This window comes from Erinaceus europaeus, chromosome 1, assembly GCF_950295315.1.
Source record: "Erinaceus europaeus chromosome 1, mEriEur2.1, whole genome shotgun sequence".
NCBI lineage: Eukaryota > Metazoa > Chordata > Mammalia > Eulipotyphla > Erinaceidae > Erinaceus > Erinaceus europaeus.
The window spans coordinates 153,992,520-154,005,955 of NC_080162.1; the positions used below are offsets into that span (position 1 = coordinate 153,992,520).

General features: G+C 39.5%; 1 protein-coding gene across 3 annotated transcripts in view; it reads left to right on the forward strand.

The window, feature by feature from the left end:
- ST18 (ST18 C2H2C-type zinc finger transcription factor) overlaps positions 1-13,208 on the forward strand; it is a 163,755-nt gene extending 150,547 nt beyond the window's left edge. For all 3 annotated transcript variants that reach the window (XM_007516048.3, XM_060198463.1, XM_060198471.1), the window contains 3 exons: positions 8,172-8,275; positions 10,363-10,506; positions 12,481-13,208. In XM_007516048.3, the coding sequence (XP_007516110.2) occupies positions 8,172-8,275; positions 10,363-10,506; positions 12,481-12,621 (389 nt within the window). In that variant the 3' untranslated portion in view covers positions 12,622-13,208. The remainder of the gene's footprint in view (positions 1-8,171; positions 8,276-10,362; positions 10,507-12,480) is intronic.
- Positions 13,209-13,436: the final 228 nt, after the last annotated feature.

Here is a 13,436-nt window from a genome sequence, read left to right on the forward strand (position 1 = left end):
CCAGGGCTAGCGCTCGGTACCTGCACTATGAATCCACTGCTCCTGGAGGCTCTTTTTTCCCTTTTGTTGCCCTTGTTGTTTATCGTTGTTGTTACTATTGTTTTGGATAGGAAAGAGAGAAATCAAGAGAGGAGGGGAAGACAGAGAAGGGAGAGAAAGATAGACACCTGCAGACCTGCTTCACTGCTTGTGAAGCCACCCACAATCTCTGCAGGTGGAGAGCCAGGGACTCAAACTGGGTTCCTTATACTGGTCCTTGCTTTTTGCGCCATGTGCTCTTAACCCACTGCGCTACCACCGAGCCCCTGTGTTATTTTCTTTTTTTATAAAAAGATATGCAGTGTCCTAACTCTTCCCTCCTGAGGTCTCTACTACAGGCAGAAGCTTTTATATACAGGAGATACCTTCCTTGGAGCCATGGTCCCTCCCTGAGATTTTATTACAGAAGGCTGGGGATGGATGGAATGAAAGTGGCAGGTCTTCAATGGTTATTCTTTTCCCAATCCAGATCTTTAGCAAAAGCACACAAATGAATGAATAAATACTAAATCTACCAGTTTCACTGAAATTATGCTAAGGGACATTTGCAGAAAAGGCAGGATTTTCAAGAAGAAATCAAAGTATCTGAATAAATCAATTCATGTCAAACAATGATTAAAAGTTGGGGGAGTCCAAAGCTACTTCTTGGTTGGATTTATTTCTACTGGTGATTTAATAATGGTTTACAAGATCACAAGATTACAGATTCTACACTGTACCTACCACCATAGTTACATACTCTTTCTCCAGCCCCAGGCTCCCAAGGGTAACTAATCATCAATAGTTTTCACAAAATCTAAGTGACAATTTGACTAATTTTTCCCACAAATCCACGTGTCTTAATTCTTTATATTGCATATGTGCAAATCCATCCTGAGTTATATCTTTTTTTTTAAATTTTTTATTTAAGAAAGGATTAATGAACAAAAACATAAGGTAGGAGGGGTACAACTCCACACAATTCCCACCACCCAATCCCCATAACCCACCCCCTCCCATGATAGCTTTCCCATTCTCTAGCCCTCTGGGAGCATGGGCCCAGGGTCGTTGAGGGTTGCAGAAGGTAGAAGGTCTGGCTTCTGTAATTGCTTCCCCGCTGAACATGGGCGTTGACTGGTCGGTCCATACTCCCAGTCTGTCTCTCTCTTTCCCTAGTAAGGTGTGTCTCTGGGGAAGCTGAGCTCCAGGACACATTGGTGGGGTCTTCAATCCAGGGAAGCCTGGCCAGCATCCTGGTGGCATCTGGAACCTGGTGATTGAAAAGAGAGTTAACATATGAAGCCAAACAATTTGTTGAGCAATCATGGATCCCAAGCTTGGAATAGTGGAGAGGAAGTGTTAGGGAGGTACTCACTGCAAACTCTAGTGTACTTCTGCTTTCAGGTATATATTTTGCAGTAGTTTATGGATACGTGTGCACATAAGCTCTCTCTCACAGAAACTGGTGTATATCTAGGTTATGGGACTTTGTTAGAAAGTGAACTACCTGAGATGAAATTAGAGTGTACTATAAAAGGAAAGGTCTCACCCGAGTAATGAAGCTGAAGGGTTGTCATTCCACACGTGAAGTCTCTGGATACAGTCTGAGGTGAAGCATGTTGAGGTGGCAATCGTTGCGTTGGTTAGGTTGTGATCGGCGGATGCAATATTATTTGGTTTGGATTGGGAGATGCATACGGGAAAGTGGGCCCTATCCAAGGGTTCTAGGACTGGGGGAGGTAGGGGCTCTATAGTGGAGATGTGAGGCTCCTGCTGTCTTAGGGTTCAAAAAGACAATTGATAGTTAATATTATCATCACATTATTTGTTAATTGGGTTAACTTTGAAAAGTCCCTTTGTTATGGTTTGCTGTACAGTATCCAGTATCTTGTATATAGCTGTGCTATTGGATGCTTCTAATCTACTTGGTCTAGGCATTTGAGAGAGTCTGCATATCAAATACATAGCCTATATATTAAAAAGATTCAGTTTATTGCCACCAGGGTTATGATGGGGCTCAGTGCCCACACTAAGAATTCAGTGCTCCTGGCAGCCACTTTTTTCTTTATATTTTTTATTTGATAGGACAGAAAGAAATTGAGAGGGTAGGGGGAAGTAGAGAAGGGTAAACACCTGCAGACCAGTTTCACTGTTCATGAAGCATCCCCCCTGCAGGTGAGAAGCTGAGGCTCGAACCTGAGTTATGGTTCTATGTGTGCATTTAAAAGTGTACGCCAATGCCCAGGCCCCCATATCTTCTTTTATAAATGAGAAATCTACTTATAAATTATTTCAGTTATAAGAAAACAAGAAGGGAGCAGTGAGACTGAATAATTTCCCTTCTGTGGGTTCTGTAAGAACCTAGTATGTACAGTAGGACTGAGGAAGGGTTACACACTGACATGTGTCTGAAGTGTCGCCATTTTAGATGGGTCAGGACGGTAGCAAATTATACAATTTTATAAACTAGGAAACTAGTGAAGTAGGATTTGCTGCCCAAATGAAGCATGAGAACTTGCAACAAATTGTGCATGAAGGAAAACTCAGCTGAGGGCAGGGAAGTGCCATACTCAGTTGACTGAAAAGTTATAATGTGCATGGACTCAGGTTCAAGCCCCCTGACCTACCTGCAAGGGGAAGCTTCACAAGCAGTGAAGCAGTGCTACAGGTGTCTCTCTTCTCTTGCTCTCTATTTCCTACTTTCCTTTCAATTTCTCTCTGTCCTATAAAAGACAAACTGTCAGGAGCAGTGGATTAATCAGGTAGGCACTTGGCCCCAGCAATAAACTTGGTGGTAATTAAAAAAAATTAAAAATAACTTTACCTGAGTTTGGCTTAGTGGTCAGCTCTGGCTTAAAAAGGACCAAAAGTGACACATCCCTACAATCCTCTACCACAACAGTTGCTCCTTGGATGTAAACTGACTGTTTCCTACAGGTGTAACCAATACTCTCAGTCATATATATATATATATATAAAAGCAGATAGCAATTTAAAAAAAGAGCATATGGTAGACCCAAAGGTGGTACAGTGGTAGAATTCTGTACTTAAAACATGGAATCCAAAATTTGATTCCTGGCATCATATGTAACAAAAAAGTGATGCTGTGATTCTCTCTTTATGTGAGTCTCTCTTATGAAATAAATAAAATAAATCTTTTTATTAATTATTTATTTATTTAAGAAAGGAGACATTAACAAAACCATAGGATAGGAGGGGTAAAATTCCACAGAATTCCCACCACCCAGTCCCCACATCCCATCCCCTCCCCTGATAGCTTTCCCATTCTCTATCCCTCTGGGAGTATGGACCCAGGGTCATTGTGGGTTGCAGAAGGTGGAAGGTCTGGCTTCTATAATTGCTTCCCCGCTGAACATGGATGTTGACTGGTCGATCCATACTCCCAGTCTGCCTCTCTCTTTCCCTAGTAGGTTGGGGCTCTGGGGAAGCAGAGCTCCGGGACACATTGGTGGGGTCGTCAGTCCAGGGAAGTCTGGTCAGCATCATGCTGGCCTCTGGAACCTGGTGGCTGAAAAGAGAGTTAATATACAAAGCCAAACAAATTGTTCAACAATCATGGACCTAAAGGCTGGAATAGTGCGGATGAAGTGTTGGGGGGGTACTCTCTGCAGACTTCTGTGTACTTCTGTTTTCAGGTATATATTTTTCCCTGGTTTATGGACACATGTGAACATATGCTCTATCTCAGGGGACCTGGTCTATATCCAGGTTTGAGTGCATACTATTTTTAAAATGTTAGTTTGTTGTGTTAAGTTAAACTAGATACTAAATCATTCACCTAATTATTTGAATTAAGAAACCTATTAGGAGAATATTACAAATCAACGAAAGCATGAAAGGTCTCTGCCAAAACATTGACATTAATTAGAGAAGAATTTACCTCTAGTTTTTAAAATTTACTGTAATTAAGTGACCACACTAATTTTATGGATCATCCTAGTCCTTGATAATAAAATAGATCATCAGTACATGAATGTTCTTTGTGGAGACAACTAAAAATGATGATGAATGATAAAGTTACATATTTTTGTTTCTCACTGACCCTTCAAGTTCTTCCCATGTAGCAAACATGTATTCCAAATATCTTGATACATCATTATTTCCTACATATTAAGCCTTGCTATCCATATGGTACAAAAGTAGTCAAACTTACATCAATTTATTTGACCCTAAATCAAAATGAAATAAAATTTTGGTCTGTGCATAAAATGCAAAAATAAAAGTTCACCCAAGAGACAGACTTGAATTAGCCTGAAAATATATAATCGAATTGTTTCATATGTATAGTATAAAAGCAGAAACTACCCAAAGTCTTTTATAAATTAAGTGCACTTGTTTTATGTGGCTATACACGCCACTTAAACAAGTTCTAGTACAGTGTAAAGGAAATATTATTCTAAAGTTATGTCATTTCTAGTTACACAAATTAGGCATAGATTAGTACAAAATGTAAATGAGAATTATCAATGAAAAGCATGCATATGCTCTTGCTTTTAAACAGGTTCTATAGAGGAACAGGGTCAGTGAATCATTCAGTGAAACGTAGTGGAAAGTTTGCATAGTTTCTTTCTTTGGTCAGCAAGACTACACTAACATTCTATTGTAAGTATATATGTAAGGAACATCAGTGTACACACTGATACTTTCAAAACAAATTAAACATTTGTTAGTAAAGGTAGCATTATACTTATTAAGAGAGAGCCAGTTTGAAAAATATTTTCTTACACTCCAGAAGATATCTACTGAAAGCAGACAACTTACATTTGACTCCCAGATCAACAGCTTACTACTACTTCACTTCTTGACTCAACTCACCCATCTACATGATTAGTCAGTAGGTGTCTCTACCTCATAGAATTCTTTAGAAAATCAAACTAGTTGCTCCAATTACATGTCCAACTATAATTTCCTTCTTAACTTTATGAGAATTTATGGAGTATCTATTATAAACTATATCCTATGATAATACTGATTTCTTAAGGTTCCATCTTATGATCAACCCTTCTCCATCAGGTTCCAGGTACCTTTTATTATAAGTCACTCTCCAGTGATTTTTTTTCCTTCTTAAGTTGGGGATTAAACCTGAGAGCTCAGAGGCACAGGCTTAAAAGTCATTTGCATATTATTTTGCTGTCTCCTGAGCATTATTCATCATTTTCAAAATAGCCCAATCATGATTGAGTGGAAGTTGCCTAGTGGTAAAAACACAGGATTTGAAGGTCTATAAAGACCCTAGCTTGATTTCTGGCAATGCATATGACAGAATGACCAATACCTCTCTCTCCCTTTCCCTCTTTCTCATTTTCTCCCCATCCCCACATTGCCCAGTAAACAAAGTGTCTTTTCACTACTCTTGTTAGTGATTTAATCATTGACAGGATTGTAGAATAAGAAGGGTACAATTCCCACCACCAGAGTTCCATATCCCATGCCCTCCATTGGAAGATTCTCTGTTCTTTATCCCTCTGGGGGTATGATTACTACAGATTATTATGGGGCACAGAAGGTGGAAGGTTTGGCTTCTGTAATTGCTTCTCTGCTAAGATGGGCGGGTGTTGGCAGGTTAATCCGTAGCCCCCATCCTGTTTCTATCTTTCCGTAATGGGATAGGACTCTGGGGATGTGAGGCTCCAGGACACATTGGTGAGGTCATCTGCCCAGGGAAGTGTTTGAATGTCTTTACGTGAGCATCAGATCTCAGTGTCATGAAACTAGTTTCTCACTTAGTCTTCTCACAAGTATTCATAACTTAACTTCCAAAATTGAACCCTTGATTTTTCTACACTAAGCTGCTACTCCCCAAGCTATATCCATAAATGTCATTACAGTTACTCTACGGCTCACAGCAAGTAGTCATTATTGATTCCTCCCTTTTCTCATACCCTTCCTCCAATCTATCACAGGTATTACAAATTTGACTTAAAGGTTTATCCTGAACTCACTTTGCTAATTCTGATATTGAGATTTAGACAACAAATCCAACCAGAACCCTGACAGTATCTTCTAACTAGTCTTCTGGATTCAACTATTATCTACCCTTCAAATCATTCTCAGTTCAAAATCTTGGGTTGTTATTTTGAAGTTAGCCATATTGCATCAACTTTCTGTTTAAAATCCTTTACTGGCTCCCATTGCATTTGAGGTAAATCCAGCTCCTGTGAGGACCCCACCATCTGCTCCTTTGACTGACTACCTTCTCACTCTGCCTTCTTATAGTCCCAGAAGAGATTTACCATTTCCTTTCTACCTGGGTCTTGTGTGGTCTGTGTCCTGCTCCAAGAATGCTCACCTCTTTTATTAGCCACCTTTTTCTTTTCAATAAAGCCTTAGATTGAATGAGGCTTCTTAAGTGAGGGCCTTCATGGCATACTGCTTGTCTCCTTCATAGCTCTTCATATTTTGCAAGTGCTTCCTTGCTTATTGTCTGCCTCACCAGATGTTATGTAGGAAATAGCATTTCCTGAAGTAGGATTTTATTCTAAAGAGATGGAAGAAATAAGTAGTATGCCAAAAAAAGAGGAGTAGGTATTTTTAATTTGCTCAAATCAGAATAAAAATTCTCAATTGCTGTTAGGTCTCAAATTATCCATTTAATTGAGAATCAGTGCATCCTATAGCGGTTAAAAAAAACATTGCAATATTTGCCATATTTCAGTCCGGTTGTTTTAGAGAAAGTCCTTTCCCAGTGTACTAGCCAGTAAGGTATGATACTCCAAATACTATAGAATTTTTTGAGAAATGGTGACCAGTGGTAGAATAAACCCTACATCACTGTCTCCATGAGACCATTAGAGTGGTTCTGGGAAATTTTTTATTTTGTCAGTAGCCAAGTTACACACTCTTGACTCATTCAAATTTATCTAGTTAATAAAACACTTAGATCGCAGTTGTTGGCTTTATTTATTTATTTGCCTCCAGGGTTACTGCTGGGGCTCAGAGCCTGCACTATGAATCCACTGCTCCTGGAGGCCATTTTTTCCATTTTGCTGCCCTTGTTGTTGCTGCTGTTGTTATTGGATAGGACAGAGAGAAATCGAGAGAGGAGGAGAAGACAGAGGGGGGAGAGAAAGATGGTCACCTGCAGCCATGCTACACTGCTTGTGAGGCAAACCGCCCCCTCCCCCACCGCAGTTGGGAAGCTGGGGACTCGAACCAGGATCCTTATGCCAGTCCTTGCGCTTTGCGCCATGTGTGCTCAACCCACAGCACTACCTCCAGGCCCCCTGTACTTTCTTTTTTTACTCACTTTCAGGTGGCAGCAGTAGATGTAGCCTATGGTATACTGTCTCATTTGGTCCATATATGACCCTCTTTTATTTAGGTAGTTCCTTACGAGAAAGCAGTAAGTACCTAAAACTCAACCATCTGTTTCTTTATGCTGCATGTAGGCTTTTAGGACTTATTCTTTTCTCTCAAGACTATATTACCTAGTCATTGACATTGTTTTTAGTTAAAATGCTTTGTTTTCCCAACAGGATTATCACAAGAGTTTGGCGCCTGCACAACTCCATCACTCTAGGCAGTTATTTTTTCCTTTGTCCTTCCTTTACATAGAGGGAGAAAGATAAAATATGATAGATAGATAGATAGATAGATAGATAGATAGATAGATAGATAGATAGATAGGCAGAGAGACAGGCAGACAGACATATATAATGGCACTGCTCCACTGCCTGTGCCTTGCAGGGCCTTCCATGTGGTGGCCTGGGCCTTGATCCTGTGTCCTTGTATATGGTGATGTATGGGCTTGACAGAAGGAGCCACCTCCCAGCCACCAAAAGACATCCATATTATTTCTGACAGACCGTCACTTTTGGTTTTTTCTGTTTGTTTTTCGTTTTGATTTTATTAGTGACTTAATATTAATTTACAAAATTATAAGATAATAAGGGTATAATTCTACACTATCCTCACCACCAGAGTTCTGCATCCCCATTCCCTCCACTTGAAGTTACAGTAGTTCTACCAAGGTTGCAGATATGGTTTGACTATTATTTCTATAACTATCTCTCTATATTTATACATATGTCTGCTTATTTTTTTCCTATCGGCCAAAAATTAAGCTTAAATAGTTCATAGCTATCACAATCCCATAATTTCCTCTTGAACTAAGATACTCTGATTCTTTATAGGGTTAGAGAGTGATGAAGAAATTAGGCATCTGGATGAAGAAATAAAGGAACTGAATGAATCCAACCTTAAAATTGAAGCAGATATGATGAAGCTTCAGACACAGGTAAAAAAGAAAGAAAAAAGAATCAGTTATTATTAAAGTTAACCATGTCCATTTGTAGAGACAAACCTTGAATTTTTAAACCTTGTGATGAAAAATATATGGATTTCTTACCATGTAGACTGGGAGTATTTGACTGCACAGTATGGTAAAAGCTTGAGTAGGTGGGTTTACTTCAGTATTCATTCCTTTGATAGCTACCAGCAAAGCCAATCCTGCTTTTGTCTTTGTTTACATCAAGAGTTTTATTAGTAAATAAGGAAGATCATTGTGTAAATGCAGGGTCCAGCAGAACATGTGGTGCTTTAGGACGACTGTCTTGAGAAGAGAGCAGTACTCAGTTGTAGTCAAAAGTCAAGTATAGCAAAGTAACATTTTAAATTTATGTTTCATAAAACACCTGATAACATGGGTTACTTTTGCAGTACTTTTCTGAAATAATTCCTTACTGAAATTTCCATGAAATTTATCAATTTTCTGTTTTCCTGTGTAAACCCATCCTGTTCTTTGAATGTATATATCCAAACTGGAAGTGAAAAATTCCAATTAGATTTTTTTTTACTTTTTATTCACTTTAGTTACTTATTTTTTACCAGGGTTTCACTGAGGTTTTGAGTTTAGTAATCCTACTATTTTTTTCTCCCAGATAGATGGTGAAAGATAGAGAGGGAAAGAGGCAGAGCAGGAAAGAGAGACACGATAGTACTCGTCCACCACTCATGAAGCCTCCCCTTGCACTGTCCTTTCATGTGGTGACCAGGGTGCTCTACCAGATAGGAGGAGCTATCTCTTGTACCCATCCCTACCCCAACTCAGAAATCTGTAAATAGCTCTATTGCAGTAAGTCAAATGGAAAAAAAATATATGACAAAAGCATAAGGTGAAGTGATTCTTTGTCAGTCCTCCTCTTCTGAAATGTTAGGGGTTTGTTCACTTGTTTTACCATGTCTGTGGCTCTTGGAAATCCTTATCACAGTGGCTGGTGGCTTAAAAAAATTTTTGAAAAGTACAGAAAAATCTGAACAGAACTTTTCATTTCCATAAGAATGAAGGCAGTCAGGACTTCAGCAGAACATGGGGGAAAGCCAGGCACAAGGGTACCCAGGAAGAGGCAGACACAGTCATTCTGGGGACTGATCCTAGCCAGCAACCATGACCCAGATGGGGAAAGTTGTGCTTAGGCTTTTTTTTTTTTAATTGCCACCAAGGTTATCACTGGAGCTTGATACCAGCAGACAAATCAACCACTCCCAGCAGCTACTTTTTCTTCATTCTCTCTCTCTCTCTCTCTCTCTCTCTCTTTTATTTTTGATAGAAGCAGAAAAATTGAGAGGGAAGAGGGAGGAAAGGAGGGAGAGAGGGAGAGAAAAAGAGCTGCAGCACTGATTCATTGCTTCGGAAGCTTTCCCTCTACAGGTGGGGAGCAGGGGACTTGAACCCAGGTCCTTGTACATCGTAATGTGTGTGTGCTACCAGGTGCACCACCACCTAGTTCCTCTTGTCTGGGTATTTTAAAGGAGGAACTAAAGGATCACATCGGCAAAATAGCTCACTTGGATAGTGTGCTGCTTTGTCTTGTGCTCAACCCAACTTTGAGACCAGTCTCCTTTCTCTCTCTTCTTCTCTATCTCTATCTGGAGAAAAAAAATCTGTCTGGAGTGGTAAAGTCCTGGAGATGACAGATACATAAACAAATAAATAACCAGTGGATCTGAAGTATAAGAGAAAGTCAGTCACTAGGGACACCCCAGAGACCCACACCACATCCAAGTTGCTTATGTGTATATGGAGCAGGTTGGGGTGAAACAACGATGGCATATTCCTGAGATACCAATATGGGACCATGTCGTGATGTGGCATCTGCAGTTCATGAGAAGTCTGGGCTAACGATATCAATATGGGATTGTGATTCAGAAACTTTGAGCAGTATCATGGGGTTATAGCTTTGTGAAGAGAATGTATAGCACATTCATTCCATGGCATTTTGATTCAGCAGATGTCCCTCCCTTCAGAGAGAAACCTTGTTGTATTTCTTTCAAATTCTACTCATATTCCCAGTTTTTTTGTGTTTTTTTTTTTTTCCATTTTAGATCACATCCATGGAGAGCAACTTGAAGACAATAGAGGAAGAGAACAAGCTGATAGAACAGAACAATGAGAGCCTGCTGAAGGAGTTGGCAGGTCTGAGTCAAGCTCTCATTTCAAGCCTTGCTGACATCCAGCTTCCACAGATGGTAAGTCCAAGGTCCGAAGATGGCTTTGCTCTTGCCAGAGTTTGTAATATCAACAATATCAGTTTACAATCATCAACAGGGCCATCAGTCAGCAGGAACAGCCCCAAGAAGACCCAGCAAGCCACAGAGTATCTATCTATACTACATTATATCTGACTTGCAAGGCTCCCTCACTGAGAACTTGATAGATGTTCATTTAGATTATATTAAGATCAAAGGCCTCTGATGTTGTAGGAGTCATTTAAAGATAAAGTTTTCAGTTAAAGAAATCGCTTACTAGGTAGGGTCAGTGCCTTATACTTACGCAGTGCAGATTAGAGTCCCAGTACTGCATTGGAAGTGCTATGGAACTGGAGGAAACTCTGGTGCTGTATCTCTTTAAATCTCTGTCTCTATCTGGATGAAAAAGTAAAGCAAGGGGGCTGGGCGGTAGTGCAGTGGGTTAAGTGCACATGGCACAAAGTGCAAGGACAGGCATAGGATCTCAGTTTGAGCCCCCGGCTCCCCACCTGAAGGGGGGGTCGCTTCACAAGCAGTGAAGCAGGTCTGCAGGTGTCTGTCTTTCTCTCTCCCTCTCTGTCTTCCCCTCCTCTCTCCATTTCTTTCCATCCTATTCAACAACAATGACAGCAGTAACAACAACAATATTAACAACAACAAGAACAACAAAAATAAAATAAGGGCAACAAAAGGGAAAAAAATAGCCTCCAGGAGCATTGGGTTCATAGTGCAGGCACTGAGCCCCAGCAATAACCCTGGAGGCAGAATGAGAGAGAGAGAGAGAGAGAGAGAGAGAGAGAGAGAAAGGCAATGAAATCATGCTTGTGTATGGCTCAGACTCCTGAAAAAGTAGGGGAAAAAAGGGGGGGTGGTTATTTGAAGCTTGTATAATGCTGTGTGAAAGTTGGAGAACCAATTTCCCTTGCAAGAAATTTTCTTCCAAATAAAAATCTTAGATGGTTTCAAACTCCAAGACAAATTGCATCATCCACCCAACTCAGTCTGTAAAAACATTTATTCAGCTTGGTTCTCTCTACCTCTCTCTCTCTTTGTTTCTCTCTCCTAAATATAATAAGCCAGGTATACTTATTTCCAAAATCTAAACATGTTTAGCATTATGCAGACTACTTAATATTCATAGCAAATTAATTTCCTTTATAGTTATATAAAAACAAAAATGTTTAGAAGAGGGGCTGCATTGTTGAATAAATTTCCTCAGCATATACATGTTTAGAACAGGCTTTCTAAAATTGTAACTAAGAGAATGATTAAAAAATATCAAATTATAATTTAGTATCTTGTTAATGAATCTGATACATAACTTAATAAAGTATAGGTGATTTTACTGAAAGCAATAAATCCCTCAATTTACCCAACCTCCCAGAGTAAAGGAACACACACACACACACACACACACACACACACACACACACACTGCTAAGGGATGAACAGAGCCTGACTTTGTGAATCTGATCTACTACCTGTAAAGAAAGCAAAATATATTGCAATACAGTTTCAAGAAAGAAAACACAGACAAGTCTGTTGTCTGAGCGTAAAGCAGGAGTTTTCTGCCAGACAGATTGTTAGTGAGTTACTACTTGGTCGAATCTTAAATTCCACTTGAGTGCTATTAAAGGAATTATCTGATACAAACAATATTTTCCTTCCCAGCCTCACCAACATTCACCTCCTGCAAACATAAAACCTGTTTTGTGTTGAAAATGTGAAGAAGTTAAATCTACTTCACCTCAGCAGTCAGACATCTCCCATACCTCCAGATTCACCACAAAATGCTGTACAACCACTCACATTCATCCTTAGAACTGTGTAAATCGTGAGGAAATGAACTTCACAGTCAAGACTCTTTCTAGCTCATCAAACTCTCCCAATCTGGAGTCACTGGGCAATCTTGAGTTTACTTAATTTACTTCCTGGCTCACTGTGATTGGTTCCTTGTGTTTTGTCTTCAATTAGGGGCCCATCAGCGAGCAGAATTTTGAAGCCTATGTAAATACACTCACAGACATGTACAGCAATCTGGAACGGGACTATTCCCCGGAATGCAAAGCTCTGCTGGAAAGTATCAAGCAGGCAGTGAAGGGTATCCATGTGTAGGAGGACCCCAGCCCTGCCAGCAGCAGGAATCACCAACAGCACCCATGCAGGTGGATCTGTGGATCTGTAAGGCACTCCTGTGCTGCAGAGTCATGTAGGTTGCCATACTGCATTTACAATTGCAACGTTGCACTAATTTTCCCCCTCGGCTGACATAAAAAGGAAAAAAAATAACTAGAGAGACTCTTTCAAATTAAAAGTATTGCAGTCAAATATTAGATCTTATTTATTTTCATACTTTTCCTTTCATTTTTTCATTGCACTCTTGGTTTCTTCCCCTTTTTTGTAAAGTATATGTAAAATAAATGTGATGTTTTTATATTTTATTTATTTCTAATCAAAGAATTTTTAATCTTTTAATTGCATTTTGAAGTCTGCCATATTTTTAAAGTGTTTATTAATTTATTTTCCAATAGAATTTAAATAGAAATGTTATTCTCAAATCACAGAACTCACTGAGTTTAAATGAGAAAAAACAAAGTGTGAAGGAATTGGCTTGTTCTGAGACTATACTGTGGTCCATTGTGGTTTTTACTGCGCACTTATTGCCACCCACCCTCCCCTCTTTACTGACCTTTCTATTTATAAAAGACTTTCTATTTATAAAAGATGGGCTTGCTGTCAGGTGAGCTGTGAAATGGAATCAGAAGGTAAATGGCGCACCCTAGTGGGCAGTGAACACTCACAGAAGCACAGTATACTGGAAAACAGCCTGTTCCGAATTTGTTAGCAATAATTAAATAGAGCAATTAGCAAAGTATTGGACTTGGCTGTATGGTTTTAGTTAATATGAATTATTTATTTGAAATGTTTTT